The following is a 12067-nucleotide window of genomic DNA, read 5'->3' as shown; positions in this document are numbered from 1 at the left end:
GGGGTAGTCATAAATTCTACCCGTTATCTCCGAAATGAGCAGCTTCACTCGCAATTTTTTCCGATTCACTTTAAAGGGTGATGGGTGGTAGTATTTATGTCCGTGGTGTTTCTGTCGATTGATACGCTGCAGGTAGGAGTTTTAGCAACATATGTTACTATTATCGCCTATGGGATTTCATTTGGTAGTACACACCCTATAGTGCACAACACTATTTATTTGAACGGAATGTTGAACGACACACCAGCATGAACAATACATCTCCTATTGGGTGTCGATACACAACAATGTTCCGTCACACGTATTATCTATATGGCAATCTTACAGAAGTATCAATTACCATTGTAAGCATGTTCCGTCACACGTATGATCTATATGGCAATCTTACAGAAGTATCAATTACCATTGTAAGCATGTTCCGTCACACGTATCATCTATATGGCAATCTTACAGAAGTATCAATTACCATTGTAAGCATGTTCCGTCACACGTATCATCTATATGGCAATCTTACAGAAGTATCAATTACCATTGTAAGCATGTTCCGTCACACGTATTATCTATATGGCAATCTTACAGAAGTATCAATTACCATTGTAAGCATGTTCCGTTACACGTATTATCTATATGGCAATCTTACAGAAGTATCAATTACCATTGTAAGCATGTTCCGTCACACGTATTATCTATATGGCAATCTTACAGAAGTATCAATTACCATTGTAAGCATGTTCCGTTACACGTATTATCTATATGGCAATCTTACAGAAGTATCAATTACCATTGTAAGCATGTTCCGTTACACGTATTATCTATATGGCAATCTTACAGAAGTATCAATTACCATTGTAAGCATGTTCCGTCACACGTATTATCTATATGGCAATCTTACAGAAGTATCAATTACCATTGTAAGCATGTTCCCCAGTAGGCCTAAACTATTTTTTTTTAAATATGATGATGTTCATATGCTAAATACTGGAGGTTTTCGGGGAACTTCGAATTTTGGAGGGGATGCGCACTTTCAACAGTCTCAAACAAACAAACACACACTTACATCTGATGAGCATCAGATATTAACCTGTCAGACATCATTACTGGGTGGTTCAATAAATGATTATTTTTTTTTAAAGTAGTAAAATGAAATTATTTGGATGTACTTTTTTACTATTAATTTTATTTGCTTTTTTTCGTCTTTATATATATATATATTTTCAGGGGTATGAAGGAGCATGTAATTGTAATGCTAGGCTCTTACTACCAACTGCCAGTAGAAAGTTAGTCAACTCGACCGTTACGTTGTAATTTCCCCAACTCCCGACTTAGACAGGCGCGCTCAGTGTAACAACTAATGGGTTATACAACGAGAATCGAGTTGTAAGAGCGCTCAAACTAGCAACTGGACAGTCGTAGAAGTCGTGACAGCAGAATGTTGGCCAACTTTCTGCTGGCAATTGGTAGTCTGAACCTAACATTACACTTCACATAAACAATGACTATTTTGCAACTGAGATTGCCGCTTTAAGTGAATGTACTTAAAAACTACAATCTCGGAGTTTATATATAGACCATCAACATTAATGTTCTTCGACAGTATTTTGCTATACTCCTTATAAAGTTTGTTTTGCTTAATGATACCCACAGAGCACACTGATTTATTAATCATCGGCTATTGGATGTCAAACATTTGGTAAGTTTTACAGTCTTAGAGAGAAAATCGGCTACATTTTTGCCATTAGTAGTAACTAGCAAGGCTTCTTTTATGCACCATTCCATAGACAGTATTGCACATAGTACGACCTTTGACATACCAGTTGTGATGCACTGGTTGGAACGAGAAATAGCCCAATGGAACCATCGGCAGGGATCGAACCTACACTTACCGCGCATCATGCAATCCCTTAACTGGAATAACCTCTAGCCCTTCCATTATTGATAGACAGGATAGCACATACCTAGGCCTCAGATATATCAATCGTGATGCACTGGCTGGAACGAGAAATAACCAATGTGCCCACCGAAGGGGATCGATCCTAGACCATCCGCGCATCAAGCGTGCGCTTTACTACTGGGCTACGTCCGACTCTTCACATATATTTTAAAATAAACCATATTAAAATAGCAGCTACAAACAAACAAACAAGAACTAAAACCTTTATTTGAAAAACCGGCAAAAACCAAAAGGAGGGCTAACTAGGTGACTCGGGCTAGCGAGCCCTTTAGGCCTACCATATAACTGAATGGGATTCCCGATTTAAAGAGACAGTCCTGAAACACATTGAATATACAGACACTGATATTCTAAACAAGAAAATATATTTAATGCGTATTTTTAGACGTTAAAAGAATGAATGAAAGAATGTTTATTGATACCCCAGCACGAAAAATACATCGGCTATTGGGTGTCAAACTATGGTGAAGTCAAAACATGAAGTGATGACATGGGCGGATCCAAGGGGGGGGGGGGGGGGGGGGGGGGGACCAGGGGGACGCGTCCCCCCCAAAAATTGTTCAAGTGCCCTCAAAATGTCCAAGTGCCCTTTTTGTTTGTAGAATTTTTTTTTTTTTAAGTAAACAATAATTATATTGTAGATAAATGAAATCAAGATTTTCGTGTACATGCGCAAGCTTGCAGATATGTGTCTATGTTATTGAGTCTCAATGGGGCCCCATTGAGGTTCTAACGCGAGTGACGCCAATTTACTTCATTATTGCTAGTATATTATGACGTAGAACTGTAGGAATTTATATTAATTGTAAATATCAAAACTTGTAGTAAGGTGCCCTTTTGACGAGTCAATGTGCCCTTCTTTTTTGGTCCCCCCCCCCTAAAAATATTTCCTGGATCCGCCCATGGATGATCAACATCAATATAAAAATTCAAGAGTCAAATAAAAACACAGTGTAAAGAACTATGGATGAAATACAAATATCACAGATAGATAAAATTAAAAATGAGAATAAAAGTCAGTATCTCGAAGAAATTGCAATAAAAGTTCTGGATGGAATCGAACAGATTTTATTAGTCGGAAATATCTTACAATGCAGGAAACTCAGGACAGTCCCTTTAAGTGCCTTTTAAACTTGGTGAGCCTAGACTAATGTAATAAAAAAAAGATTTAGGGGTCACAGAAAGCTTGTGACTCATAATGTTTTCCAAAGGACCACGCCCCCACTCCAGCTCCCAACCCGGATCCGAGCCTGAAAACAAATAAATAAATTCACAAAGTTGCATCAAAATTTACATAATCCATGTTTCGTATTGTTTTGTTTAATACTAATTTAAATGTATGTTATACCTGTCATATACTATAGTCTAAAATAGTAGCTATGTATCAGCATGGTTAATCAATTATTGCCATATTTGGTGATAACGTTGATATTAACTCACAGGTAAGTTACTGGTAAGTATATTTAGACACTCACGCATCGGTCCGTGCAAATGAACAATATTGTACTGAGTCACCAAAGTTGGCTAACCATATTAACGGAAACACACGAATTTTACCGAATTAAACAAGAAGTGCTACTATCTACATATATATCCACAACGTGTGTAGTTTTTATTTGTATGTCTGGTTTAACGACACCACTACAGCACATCATCGGCTATTGGATGTCAAACATTTGGTAATTCTGACACGCAGTCATCAGAGGAAACCTGCTACAGATTTCCAATGCAGCAAGGGATCTTTTATATGCACTTTCCCCACAGACAGGAAACAACACCAGTTGTGGTGCACTGGTTGGAACGAGAAAAAACTCAATCAGTTGAATGGATCCACCAAGGTGGTTCGATCATGCGACGCACGCACCTCAAGTGAGCACTTGAAACCTACACAGATGCATTTAATTTAGCTTGAATACTGTGCAATATATTGCAATAAATATAGCAATATTTGGTTAAATATCCCAATATATATATATATATATATATATACCAAAATTATGGTAATACCGAACTCTAACTAGAAGTGGACATTTTGTTGTTAATTACTATTAGCATGGTTAATTGTCAACTTATTTATCTCAGTGTTCAAATTTAAAAGTCACAGTAACAATACAACCAACCCCCAACCTGAATATAGACCGATATGTTACCGATATAAACCTTTAAAGTTCCCAATGAAAAGACGACCAAACAGAGGTCAGGTTAGGTCAGAGGGTTTTACGTGCACATTCAAAGCAAGCTGTTGTAGCGCACGCCTGTCATGGTCCCTCTGTCCAGGACAAGAATGGGTTGGGGTGGGTGGCAGAAGGGATCGTCTGCACTTGTTTGAGGTGGGCGGAATTTGGAAAAAAGCCATTTAGTAAGGTCAACGCGAGCGCGGACCAAATAGCAGACACTTCGCAAACTTGAAGTACACCGAGTGGGAGCCGTGCTCTGATTGGCTGAATTTCGATTCCTCGGTGAAGCCTGTATTTTACCTAAGTCTACAAAGAGTAACTGCATCCAAATACATGTCCGGACTCTAAAATTTAACCCAAAATAGTTAAGACTGCTCGGCCAAAAGGTTTTTAAAGTGATTTTGAGCAATTGATCGGGCGCCAAAATAAAATGCGTTAGACTATTTATAAAAAAATAAACATAAGAATTTTGAACTGCTTCTAAAACGTTTAAAGTCTAACTAGCCCAATAAAGGAGGTTGATACCTGTCTTAGCAAAGGTTGGCGTCTATGGAGATCCGATGTACCCGGTGATCTCAAGCTGCGGGAGGAACTGCCGGTAGTCGGAGTCTGCTAACGCCTTGGTGATGGTACGGTAGTGAGTCCCCGCGGCGGTTTTCAGAACGCGATGTAGTGTCGGGTTGTCCATCTCCAAGAGTAGCAGTCCTTGGCTGAATATTCCGCTCCGGCAGATGGTGACGCAAACTGCGTTGTGTCCCTCCCGCATCTTGAGTCGATGTACAGCGAACTCCCCTTCGTCTGGATTGTCTGGCAATGGATTGTAAGCTAGGGCCTTGGGTCTGCTGATGAGTTGGCGTTCATCCCGGATGTTGTTCTTAACCAGTTGTTGGTAACGCTGGGGGAGACGGCTGGCCTGCAGTGACCACTGCTCCACTGGTTGTTTGTGTGTCTCCGGCGGTTGAGAGGGGCGGCTCGGCTTGGCTGGTATGGCACTCGGGGGAGTGGTCGCCTTCCTCTTGACAACGGCCACCTTCCGGGCCTGCGCCTCAACGGGTGTCGCCAGTATAATCGGCGACAACTCCGGAAGCGCTTTCGAAGGAGTTGGTGCAGGTGGCCGGTTGTACGGTGTGACGCAGATTTCCGTGTCGAACTCCGTCTCCGGCTCTTCCGTTGGCAGAGAAGCTTGAACATCCGGGGCCGGAACCTCTTCTGCTCTTGTCTTCTTGCTCGGGTGAGCGGTGTTCGGCGGTCGAACAGAAGGAGTCGCCGCCGGCGGTTTAGCCACCGGTTTTGACCCCCCCCCCCCCCCCTGCGCCGCCGCTGGCACACGTCTCCTCTTCCTCCATCTTCCTTTCTTTTGAATACGGTCTCCGTACACCAAGGTCACGGTTGCTCGGGGTAAAAGAACACACAGAGGGTACATAAAAAGCCATATACCCCTCGTGATGCTTCTACAACTTATATTAGCCAAGTATGTTTACACACTGCAAGGGCAAAAATCCCGTGCACGAGTGTAGAACATACGAATACTGAAACGTACTCGTACACCGACCAATAAAAGTTAGGACCGACCAAAGCGAGCACTTTACCACTGGGCTACGTCCCGCCCCTCAGGCCCGACCAGTGCGTTACATAATACATATTATAATGCATGCTTCGATTGTTTTCTTGGGGTGGGGCTGGGGAAAAGAAAAAAGATAATTATTCTCAATTGCGGTTAACCAAAATCCCACGAGTACTGTTCTGGTGTTTGGATCTTCCTTGCGCTTGATGATTTGAGTATGCTAGCCACTTCTTTTCCCTCCCCAACTCTCCTCTTGTCTTGAATGAAGAAACCGGCACAATAGTATTTTCAGTCTATTTAGGTTGGATGTAGTTTTCAAAAGGTGTCACCGGAATAGAAATAATAAGAGTTGTTTAACATGTAGTATAAGTTTTTGAAAGAAAGAAAGTGGTCGCTTACAGTATTGTAAATAATACATTTATCAAACATATTAATCCATATGAAAATACAGAAATATACAATTATTTGAAGATTCTATTTACATTAAAAATAATCAAAAAACAATATCATAACTAGGTGAAACTGTAACAAGCCGCTTATATCATTGTAATAAATTACGCTTCCGCCATGACAAATAAATGAATTTGTAGATTGTTGTGTTTCCATTTACAAACTAAACTATGGCGGGGAATGTAGGCATGGAATCTCTGATTCCTATAGTAAACAGACTTCAAGACTGTTTTGCTTCATTAGGTGTTCCACTTTCTTTGGATCTACCGCAAATCGCTGTAGTGGGAAGTCAAAGTGCAGGGAAGAGTAGTGTGTTAGAAAATTTTGTCGGAAGGTGAGTTTATTAAATTTGCGTCTGCACTAACGTCTAACATTTTGTATGTTCATTTGCAACTATTACCTGTATGTCTAGCTGTTGCATAAGTACCTTAATTAACCGACGTTTTATTTAACTAACAGACTTATCTCCAGCAGTTTTGACAAATGAAAGTTGTTTTGTAAGTGTGTGTGTGTATGTGAAAGGGGCGTCACCACAAATTACTGGTTTCATGTTTGGGTGGATTTAACCTGTTAAATGGAGTACTCATGCAGTTTCTTAACAATGTTATCATTTAAACTGTTCAGATAAAATAAATATAATATAATTCATGCTCATTCAAAGTTAAGTTTTATTATTGTTTAACAATATTAAAATATACTCAGTATAATACTGTCTTCAAGTCAAATCACAAAACACATTGGTATAATATCCGCCCGGTCCCCGCCCCCCCTCCCCTTTATTATTTTTAGTTAGGTTTGGGGTGAGGGTTAGGGTTAAGGGAGGGGGACCGGGTGGATATTTTTCCGAAGATTCACAAGTTCTGTGGTCTTCTACCTTATAATCAGAAGTGCTTGCTGTTAGCTGAACATGCCAGAACTGGAGTGTTGTTAGGGAAGTAACTCTGCCTAATTTTCCTCTCTAGTTTCTAACACTGTAACAGAGGCTATTGGCGATGTAATACATATATTGTTGTGCATTTAGTCATAATTCTGAATGGTTTGAAATTCTGACATGGTTGATGCTGAGTCACAGATTCGATACGAAAAAAACACATATAATTTTTTAATTTTTTTACCGTCCGTCAAAAAAAGACAGATCGCCAGTCGGACTAGTACTTGCATTTTTTCACTTGTCCGTCAGAATTTTTTCTTGTATTTGGAGAGCGGCAATCTGATTCTCGAAAAGACTTTATTTATTTATATATATATATATATATATATATATATATGTACATGCATATGAATAGAAACAATATTTACAAACCACTTTACACATTGTTCTGAGTATAGGAGAAGCCATGTGTTTAGGGAAGTGACGTCACGTATCAGCATGCGCGCGCATCTGGTAGGCAGAAGTCTATCATAATGGCCATTAGTAACAAAGCGAACTAGCGTAGCGTGAATAGCAAAGAATGGCCAACACGTGCTTAAATTACCGCTTGTAGCACGGGAACGCTATTCTACATAGCTACATGTACTCTTTCCACCCATACAATTTGACGATTGACCGAGTTCAAAACTATAGCAAACTTCCTTTTTTTTCTTTTTTCTTTTCACCTGAATAAATATTTTTAGTCCATGTATTTTTAAAGCGTCTGGTCCATATTTCAAGTAAAGCATTACAAACGAGCGCGCGCACACACAAATAAAAATAATAAATAAAACGAGTAGGCCTATATTTTTATTTAAAACTGTTTAAAAGAAATAATTGGCCTACACTTTGTTAAAGGAACCATATATATATATATATATATATATATATATATATATATATATATATGCATATATGTATATATATATATATATATGCATATATGTATATATACATATACATATATATGTACATATAGATACACATATATATATATATATATATATATATATATATATGAACATTTGTTACAAATGAACAACCAGTAGACAATATATAGACAGTAGTTATATATATATATAACACATCAGACTTGTCTACTGGTTCATTTGTAAGGCTTTTCATCAACAATAAATTTAAGCAAGTATCTTATTAGAAAACTTTACAAAAACTTTAAAACTATTAATTTTATCAAGTCCTTTTTTATTCCTTAAACTTGCTGATATCGGATACATATTAACACATTGTATTAAAATGGAGGAACCTAAATTTAGTTTCCATACATGTTCCATGACCACACATACATTGCTCCCTCTAGCTACAGCATCCCTTTTTAAATATTAGTACAGAACTTAGCCTTTTAAACCGGATACATCTCAAAGTTACTTGGTCCCTCACCTTTGTGGTTCCATCTTCAGAACATTTTGTAGCATTATTTTTTTATATATATATACATAAAAATTGCCATTAATATTTTAATCACCTAATCCCATGCAGGCCAGGACATAGTTTAATATGCAGTCGATCTAGGATTGATTCCTGTTGGTGGTCCTATAGGGCTATTTCTCATTCCAGCCAGTGCTCTACAACTGGTGTAACAAATGCTACACTATTTATTATCCTGTCTGTGGGCTGATGCATATAAAAGATCCCTTATTGTTAATCGGAAAGAGTAATCCATTATGTGACAGCAGCAGGTTTCCTCCCTAATATTATCTGTGTGATCCCTAAACATGTCCGACTCTATATATCCGTAATTAAAATGACTTGAGTGCATTGTTAAATAAAAGATTCCTTCCTTTCAAATCTAAAACAGTGTCAGTTACCTTTGACAAGAGGCACAGTTTCAAAGGCTATCACTTTCAACCTGATTAATAAACCAGTTAAAACAACAAATTACTGTAAATGGTAACAATACAATGTTTTAATGTAAGACACACATTAACACAATGCAAATATCATTTGATCATTGGTTTATAATGATAATAGAAAAAGAAAATAATAAATATGTGTTGTCTACTGTTTCTCGATATAATTTTATTGATTTTGTAAAGTCTGTTTTTATTAGAAAATCGAGATCCTGGTAAAAAAAGATTAAATCCAAGTGTTATCAATGTCATCATCACATACTGAATAGCCCCAATCATATTGCATATGGTAGTTTGGAAAGTCAGTGTGTTATCAATGTCATCATCACATACTGAATAGCCCCAATAATATTGCATATGGTAGTTTGGAAAGTCAGTGTGTTATCAATGTCATCATCACATACTGAATAGCCCCAATAATATTGCACATGGTAGTTTGGAAAGTCAGTGAAAAAAGTTCTGGTATCCCTCTTATGCACAGAAACATGAGATACTGTAGAAAAGAATCGCTGAATCTGATACCAGTGTTCTCCTTAGCATCCTTTAATTCACCCTAAAACTTAAACACCCTTAATTCATCGTGAAAGGCCCATTTTTCATCCAAGAGTTGCCGGTTCTCTTTTTGTCCATAAACAGGGATCACTGATACCTAGGAAAAAAATAAGAAAATTGGTAAATTTCTATGATATATAAGTATGAAAGTTTTATATTGTGTATATTGAATATTATTGAAATATTTGAATACACATAAATGTATTTGTGAAGACATATTGACATCTGTCACTGATGACAATAATACTTATAAATACAATCAGCTCCCCTTTTCTTTCTTTATTTCCTGCAAACAAATTCAGATAACTTATATAATAAATGCATGTAACATAATTTATGTTTTTAATAAAATATAATGGCTATCACCAACTTGTGGATCAATATCCAGTTTTATTATTAGTATTTATTTATTTTTAATCCCAAACAAATGATTTCATACACCTGATATCCCACCCTGAAATGTTTATACCTTTTATTTTATTATTAAAAAATCAACTTACACATTACAAATACACCTGTGGATCACTTCTTCAATAAAAAAAGTAAAACATTATAATTAACATATAATATAATTAATAAATGGAAATATTTCACAACCATTTCATATGAAACAATATATATATGCTTGATTGCACACACACACACACACACACGTACACACACACAGCTCCCTGTTATTTAATTAAAAATATAAATACTCCAGCCACCTACATATTTTATGGCATAATACAATATAAAATATATTCAGATTTTTGTTTTACCCACTATAATGGATCTGTCAATACAAACAAAAAGTTACATAAAACGTTGTTTGTCGATTGACTGGGTAGGCCTACTGTTCACAGGGTAACTTTGTTTCCATGTCAGTTTGGTGGGGGCTTTTATTATTATTATTTTTTATTTTATTATCTTTTCAATTTTCATTTCAATAAATACTGACGTGTATTAGTATTACGAATGAATAACATACAACAAACCTTGTATAAAATGACGATCTCCGTTGTGGGATGGGCAAAGTTGATTGTTGTCAGCTTTAACTGTTCAACGTTTCGCTTCCACTGTATTTGATGAAACTAATTTCATAATCCTTACTACAGTGACTTGTGCATCTAACAACAACGTATGAAATTACCATGACAAAATACCATTCATCAAAACTAGTCTACACTGATTTAATTGACGGAAAAACATTCGATTGTTCATTACTACTAATGCCAGTATTGTCAACTGGTTTCTTGCCTACCAGCGCTCACGCGGTACCACGTGATCAAAACATGTGACGTCACCGTGGCTTCTCCTATTGCTATAATTTTGAATTTTAATCACATTCACATGTATATAAACTTTTCAAGTTCTATAATTATTCTGTTAAATTTTTTATAATGAATTGCATTAAAATAACATTTTATTACAGATTTAACAAGTTGAAAACAGACAGCCATTAGCAGACTCATTAAACTACTCAACAACGAAAGTTTAGCTAATTTTAAAAGAAATGGTATGACATTTATAAATTAACCTATTTTTATTAATTAGTATTCACATCTGAAATGTTTACCATTTACAAACAACATAAACTCATCAACCTTTGCCTTAAAGGGAGAGTAAACTCAAACAGCCTTGTGTGTTGGAAAGATGCAAAACGGGTAATTTTAGAGTTAATAAAAAACCCCATGATTATTCCTGCTAACTGGGGGCAGCCATTTTGTTTAGTTTTTGTGATGTGCGGTGGTATAGCTTGGGGCGAAGTGACGTCAGCTCCGTCCATCTCCTCTGTGCACAGTGTAAACAAACACTCTAATTTATGACTAGGTGCTTCGCTTTCATCAACCTGACTTTTAAAACAACATAAATGACCTAATGGTGTAATAAACTATTTAACTAAATATATTTCAGTTTGCATCAATAGAACGAAATGGAGTTTTAGTATTTTTTTTTTTTTTTTAAATCCAAAGAAAAAAATGCATATTATTAGGCCTATTGGTATGCTACGTTCAAGCAAAAATGACCACTCATGATGATAATTTTCTTTTCTTTGGGACGACGTAATTGGTCAGTTTTGTGAGTTTAGATGGGAAAATCTACTTAATCAAGGGTTTTACAGAATTACTTACAGTAATAAAGCAGGATGGCTGATAATGTTATTACGATTAGAGGAGTGTCCGCGCGGTTATCACACAGTAACCTGTGATCTTAATAAAAGAGGCATGTCTTTTTAGTGTGTCTATACACAGTGTCTGGGGACTGTCTAAGTATACACCTGCCTATCAGGAACCACAGGTACAGGCCACGGAAAGAAAAGAGCAATTAACTAAGAAAACACTCCGATTTTTATTTCAGTATGTGGGTTAATTTATGTACAAAACATAATACAGTTATTTCAACACTGACAGTGGTGGTTTATTTTGTATTAAAAATAATATATAATTGTTGCTGGGCTACTGGGATGGCTATTATTACAGAATATTGCGATGCATCTGCAAAAATCAGGTATGTTTTGTTTCTTCAGTTCGAAGACTAATTCCTGATGTGACCAGCTCGACAGAGGGCGTATTCACTTGGATGGTATAAAATGGCCGCGCCCATTATATATAA

The 12067-nt window shown here is 36.8% G+C and overlaps 2 protein-coding genes across 7 annotated transcripts in view; one reads left to right on the top strand and one right to left on the bottom strand.

Annotated features, from left to right (window-relative positions):
• Positions 1-2983: 2983 nt before the first annotated feature.
• Positions 2984-6261, bottom strand: LOC121383871. Its single transcript, XM_041513969.1, has 3 exons — positions 6251-6261; positions 4654-5354; positions 2984-3201 (listed from the first exon to the last, which is right to left on the bottom strand). Exons 1-2 carry the CDS (start codon positions 6259-6261, stop codon positions 4676-4678), a joined length of 690 nt encoding a protein of 229 aa, XP_041369903.1. The 3' UTR covers positions 2984-3201; positions 4654-4675.
• A 10-nt stretch (positions 6262-6271) lies between these two features.
• Positions 6272-12067, top strand: part of LOC121384128 (dynamin-1-like) — an 80434-nt gene continuing 74638 nt past the window's right edge. For all 6 annotated transcript variants that reach the window (XM_041514372.1, XM_041514373.1, XM_041514370.1 and 3 more), the window contains exon 1: positions 6272-6476. In XM_041514372.1, coding sequence (XP_041370306.1) covers positions 6313-6476 — 164 coding nt within the window. In that variant the 5' untranslated portion in view covers positions 6272-6312. The remainder of the gene's footprint in view (positions 6477-12067) is intronic.

This window comes from Gigantopelta aegis, chromosome 10 (assembly GCF_016097555.1).
Source record: "Gigantopelta aegis isolate Gae_Host chromosome 10, Gae_host_genome, whole genome shotgun sequence".
Classification (NCBI taxonomy): Eukaryota; Metazoa; Mollusca; class Gastropoda; order Neomphalida; family Peltospiridae; genus Gigantopelta; species Gigantopelta aegis.
This window is presented reverse-complemented; position numbering and strand designations above follow the sequence as displayed.